The following is a 5,662-nucleotide window of genomic DNA, read 5'->3' on the forward strand; positions in this document are numbered from 1 at the left end:
ATTATATATGTAAATATTTTGGATAATTATGTTGAAAAGTCTTACATGTTTTGTAAAACATGTAGGTCATTCACAAATGAGAACCAAAGGAATTATTTGTCCTCTGTGAAATAATGTGAAATAATAAAAGAGACAGATGAGGTCTCCTCTGGCATGATCCTTGATCATCATTCTCCCTGAGGATGGCAACCTCTGGACAGTTCAGTGACAGGGGCTCATTAACAGTGTGGGGCATCTGCTCCTCAGAGACGTCAGCCAGGGAGCACATTTGGTTTTTGGTGCCAGCCCAGTCACAGCTGAGTGTCACAGCACCTCTCCTATGCTCATAAGGGAGCACGTGTTATACAGGCAGTGTCATACAGGCAGGTCACTGCTTTTGGGAAACCAAGGTGGAGTTTGCAATTGTCTTCATCTCCCACCTCCTAGAGGAAAAGGGCAGATCTCTGTTCACCTAAAGATACATGAAGTTATCATGAGAAAACATCCTTCTGCTTAGGAAAAATTTATGGATAAGCCAGTGCTGGTGTAGTCAACCTTTGCATTTACTGCACACGACTGATTCTACATGTCCAAGTGCCAGTCCTTGATACCGTCTTTAGGCAATGTCTTGGAAAGGAGGTAGGGAAATAGCTTTGAACCCACAGAGAGGGTGAGCAAAGGTGAGTGGAATGGAATCAGTCTCTGTGTTGCTTTAGGAATTGGCAAGTTAATTTTCAGTTGCAATTGTTCTAGAAACAGAAGAGCTGTTGCTTATATGTTCCACTGCCTAAAGGAACAGCCTATGACAATTCACCAAATATAAGAAGTAAATTTAGTTGTTCACTATAGACTCCACCAAGTCATTCTTAGACATTTCTTTCTACTGCGATACATTCATTATCCCTGCTTACGCAAACATGGGAAATACTTAAATATGCATGTATAGTGGTAGTAAAATGTGACCTTCAGTAATAGAACAAGAAAATATGCAGAAGTGTAAAAATAGTAGACCATATACCTCCATGCTTTCTTTATGGTCCTTATTGTTTGTGAAATTAGACAGTGTTTATTCTGTATGCATAAAGCTCATTGTCATTATTTATAGTTCCTAAATGGTCATTTTCTCCCTTCAGAGTTTCTAAAATATCTAAAATATGTACAGAGTTTTAAGAATGCTATGTTGAAGATCACAACAGGGGAGTTGCATTTTGTGAATATTGTGTCAGTGCAGTTCTATCCGGACACTGGGTTCCATCCTTCTATCCTTGCGCAGGATCATGAATGGAGTCTTGTGTGAGTGGTGCCCTGCTCAGACGCTCTTTACCTGGCTGCTGCTCCAATCCTAACTCTATATGTTAGGAATATGGGCTGCCAGGTGCACAGCCGTTCTCTTCTTCAGAGATTTGCCCTCAGCTGAGAGGGATCTGCTTTGCCAGGGGGTCTCAGAAGTGTGGGCAACTCTTAGCCAGTGACAGACTCATGGGAGAGGCAAGGCTGCCAACACCAAGGCAAGACTAAATCTGGTGCAATTCATGCTCCAGAATTGTGCTGTCCAAGACTGGAGTACATAGTCACAGGAAGTCACTTAAATTTAAATTAATTAAAATTAAATAGAATACAAAATTTCATTTGTCAGTGAGGCCATTTAAATGCTCACATGGTGACATGTGGATAGTGGCTATTGCATTAGGCCGCGAGGGCTGAGTATTTCTCTCAGCACAGATGCATACTTGTATGGGAGACTTGTGTCCGCTTTCTTACAGGGTTAGGCTCATTCCATATTCCATTTAAGACCATGTCTTTCCTTATTCATGTTCTCTGCTCTGTTTTGCTTCCCTCATCCCCTTTATCCTAAGAGCATTTCCTGAACAAACCACCTGCAGTGGAAATCCTACTTGATCTTCTTCTCCCATGGAACCTGGTGTAAAGCACCATCCATGTTAGTGAGACCTATCATTTCAGGGGTTGTGAAAGCTGCCTTCCCCCTCACTAGCTCATCCTGCATTGCCCTTGGAGGTCTGTTCTAGTATATATGGGGTCAGCTCATAGCTAGGGGACAGAGCTTTATTAAAGTAATAGTGATTCATTCCTACCACTGCCAGCACTATTTCAGGATTCATTCAGGAACTGAATAGGGCAGAGTTTATATGTCAGTTCTGTCGATGACTGTTACATATTTGACATATCTTCAATACAGACACTTTGTATGTATTGTACATATGCAGTTTGCATACTGAGCAGCTAGTTTTATGGAACTATGTATTTTGCCACTTAAACTTTTAGGGTTGTATTTCAGTATTGAACCTTTATGGTAATTGCTCTGTTAGCTTACGTGTCCTGGTATTAAACATTTAGTCTGTTTCATTTGATGCCCGTTGTCTTCATTATTACTGTAGAATTGGGTTCTTGTGCTCTCCCTCTTTTTCCCTCGTCCCCATTCTTTCTAATGTATGTTTATATTTAAAGTACTTTAAGTCTTAAGCTCAGACTGAAAGACCTTTTGTACCTATGACTGATGCAAGCACAAAGGCCATTATTTCATTTTTCTTATACCAAATATTAATGCAGTGTGGAACTGTACTGGCATAAAATTGTAATGAGCACATCATTGATTCACATAGTTACTGATAAAATCCTATGCCCTGTCTTTAACATGAGAGATCCACCCACCCCAGTCAACTATTTTTTTTTTTTTTAAGATTTCTTTTAAAATTGCTAAATGCTTGGTCCTGACAGGAAACCTGCGCTAGCAGAGGATGGAACAGAAGAATGGTAGTTCTTTCATGGGGTTTATCCTGCTGGGGTTCTCTGACCGGCCTCAACTGGAGCTAGTCCTCTTTGTGGTTCTTCTGATCTTCTACCTGTTCACTCTGCTGGGAAACACCACCATCATTGCCTTGTCCCACCTCGACTCACATCTTCAGACTCCCATGTACTTTTTCCTCTCCAACCTAAGCTTTCTGGACCTGTGTTACACGACCAGCACTGTCCCTCAGCTCCTGGTTCATCTCAGGACGGCAGACAAGTCTATCTCATATGGTGGCTGTGTAGTTCAGCTGTTTGTTGCTCTAGGGCTGGGATGCACGGAATGCCTTCTGTTAGGGGTCATGGCGTTTGACCGCTATGCAGCCATCTGCAAGCCCCTGCAGTACACTGTGATCATGCACCCCCGTCTCTGTGCCCTCATGGCTTCTGCATCATGGTTCTTTGGTTTTGCCAACTCCTCATTGCAAACAATGCTCATCTTCATTGTACCACTTTGTGGGAGAAATAAAATAGACCACTTCTTTTGTGAGATCCCACCATTCCTCAAGCTTGCATGTGTTGACACCACTGTGAATGAGTCTGAGCTCTTCTTTGTCGGTGTGGTCATCCTCCTCATACCTGTGGCATTAATCATCTTCTCCTATGGTCAGATCGTCAGGGCGGTCTTAAGAATAAAGTCATCTGCAGGGCAGAGGAAAGTGTTTGGCACATGTGGGTCCCACATCACAGTGGTCTCCCTGTTCTATGGCACGGCCATCTATGCTTACCTCCAGCCCAGCAACAGCTACTCCCAGGATCAGGGAAAGTTTGTTTCTCTGTTCTACACCATCGTCACCCCCATGGTTAACCCTGTTATATATACACTGAGGAACAAGGATGTGATGGGGGCAATGAAGAAGGTACTTTGTAAGGGCCATGACTCCAAATGACTGGGTGGGGATGACCCTTTGATGGAGGACTTTGACTGCCAGGGTATTTAAGATGACTATGACCTTCTTGTGTCATCCAAAATTTCCTGTGACATCTCTCAAGGGAATTTTCTTACCTGTTGCTTTAATACATTTCAGTGCTCAAAATCCAAGTTCATGGGTTCATGAAGCCTCCAGAGTTGCTCCTATAGAGTGTGCATCATATTTCATTTTAAGAAGCTCCATAGGTTAGGTTGGAGTATTATGCCTCCATCAGAAAGGATGAATCCCCAACTTTTGTAGTAACATGGATGGGACTGGAGGAAATTATGCTGAGTGAGATAAGTCAAGCAGAGAGAGTCAGTTATCATATGGTTTCACTTATTTGTGGAGAATAACAAATAACATGGAGGACAAGGGGAGATGGAGGGGAGAAGGGAGTTGAGGGAAATTGGAAGGGGAGGTGAACCATGAGAGATTATGGACTCTGAAAAACAATCTGAGGGGTTTGAAGGTGTGGGGGGTGGGAGGTTGGGGGAACCAAGTGGTGGGTATTAGGGAGGCAGGGATTTCATGGAGCACTGGGTGTGATGCAAAAACAATGAATACTGTTACACTGAAAAGAAATAAAAAATTAAAAAAAGAAGAAGCTCCATAGGTTTTTCATATTCCCCCCTTACTTAGGAACACTCTTCCAATTTTTTCTCTAAGAAGACGCATACATACCATAAAGTCATAGTGAAAAATAAGAATAGAAATGACTAAAACACTATAGGAAATATTAAAATTTTAGAATTTTTCTAGCAAATTGTTGGAGGCATATCACTTTTTCTTGCACTGTAATCATGGCTCTATTATAAAGTTCTTAGGTTGCCTGTATCTCAGCTTTTTCACAGAATTAGGTGGGCATCTGTGAGAAAAAGCAATCCTCAGCTCTAAGAAAATCCTGCTAACATCAGTCCTGATAAAGTATATTTAAATCTTCTCTTCATCCCATTTAATAATTTCTTTGACCCAGGCATCACTGATCAATGCTTTTGTATCTCAAATTTGCCAAAAGCCTTATACAGTTTGAATGCAAGGACATACTCTAAAAATCTGGAAAATGGCCTCTTATTCCCAGGAAATCCCATGTTCTCTGGAGCTTACCAGATTCACTAGGAGGAAATGTAAAGAAGAAATATTAATCATTAAACATGTCCATGTGTCTAAGCTTTACAGAGAGCCATCTGAGTTTGAACTACTGTCATACGTTTCTTTTTTTTTTTTTTAAAGATTTTATTTATTTATTTGACAGACAGAGATCACAAGTAGAGAGGTAGGCAGAGAGAGGAGGGGAAGCAGGCCCCCTGCTGAGTAGAGAGCCCGAAGCAGGGCTCGATCCCAGGACCCTGGGATCATGACCCCAGCTGAAGGCAGAGGCTTTAACCCACTGAGCCACCCAGGCGCCCCTGTCATATGTTTCTGAATTAGGAGTAATGACTGTCAACATCCCAGAACAGTTGAATCCGACACTGTAAGCCCTTAGATCTTAATCAAACTCAGTTTGCACATAAATGTGTTTTGGGGTATGGATTTGGGTTATGATTTTGGTAAGTTTTCCAGTAGCCCAGTGCAGGTAGATGTGTTTGTGTCTTGGGGTGGACACATGCTCATAACAACTCTCCTGTTCCCTATCCTGACAGCTAACGGGCCTCCCCAGGGCCTTGAACCTTGAGCTGGCCATGCTCGTGCCAAGTGATCTTGCTGCAGAGACAGCATGTGGAGGCTGGAAATGACAGCCAGGGGAGGTTATGCACACGGTCAGGTTCTCTCTGTATCACTATGAGCATCACAGTATTCTTACTTGAAATCTACACCTGGGATGTATCTTGACTCCATAGTGATGCTTCCTGTATGCCAGTAGGAAAACAGTTCTGTCCACTGTATATCCCGATGGTGACAAATTTCCCACTCTCCATTATTTTTCTTTTTTTGTTTTAAAGATTTTATTATTTATTTATTTATTT

The 5,662-nt window shown here is 42.1% G+C and overlaps 1 protein-coding gene across 1 annotated transcript; it reads left to right on the forward strand.

The window, feature by feature from the left end:
* The first annotated feature begins 2,735 nt into the window (after window positions 1–2,735).
* Window positions 2,736–3,674, forward strand: LOC101693671 (putative olfactory receptor 2B8). The gene has a single exon (XM_004779986.2). It carries the CDS (start codon window positions 2,736–2,738, stop codon window positions 3,672–3,674), a length of 939 nt encoding a protein of 312 aa, XP_004780043.1.
* The last annotated feature ends 1,988 nt before the right edge of the window (window positions 3,675–5,662 follow it).

The sequence above is a fragment of the Mustela putorius genome, unplaced genomic scaffold (genome assembly GCF_011764305.1).
Source record: "Mustela putorius furo isolate JIRA1106 unplaced genomic scaffold, ASM1176430v1.1 tig00537295_pilon_pilon_pilon, whole genome shotgun sequence".
NCBI lineage: Eukaryota > Metazoa > Chordata > Mammalia > Carnivora > Mustelidae > Mustela > Mustela putorius.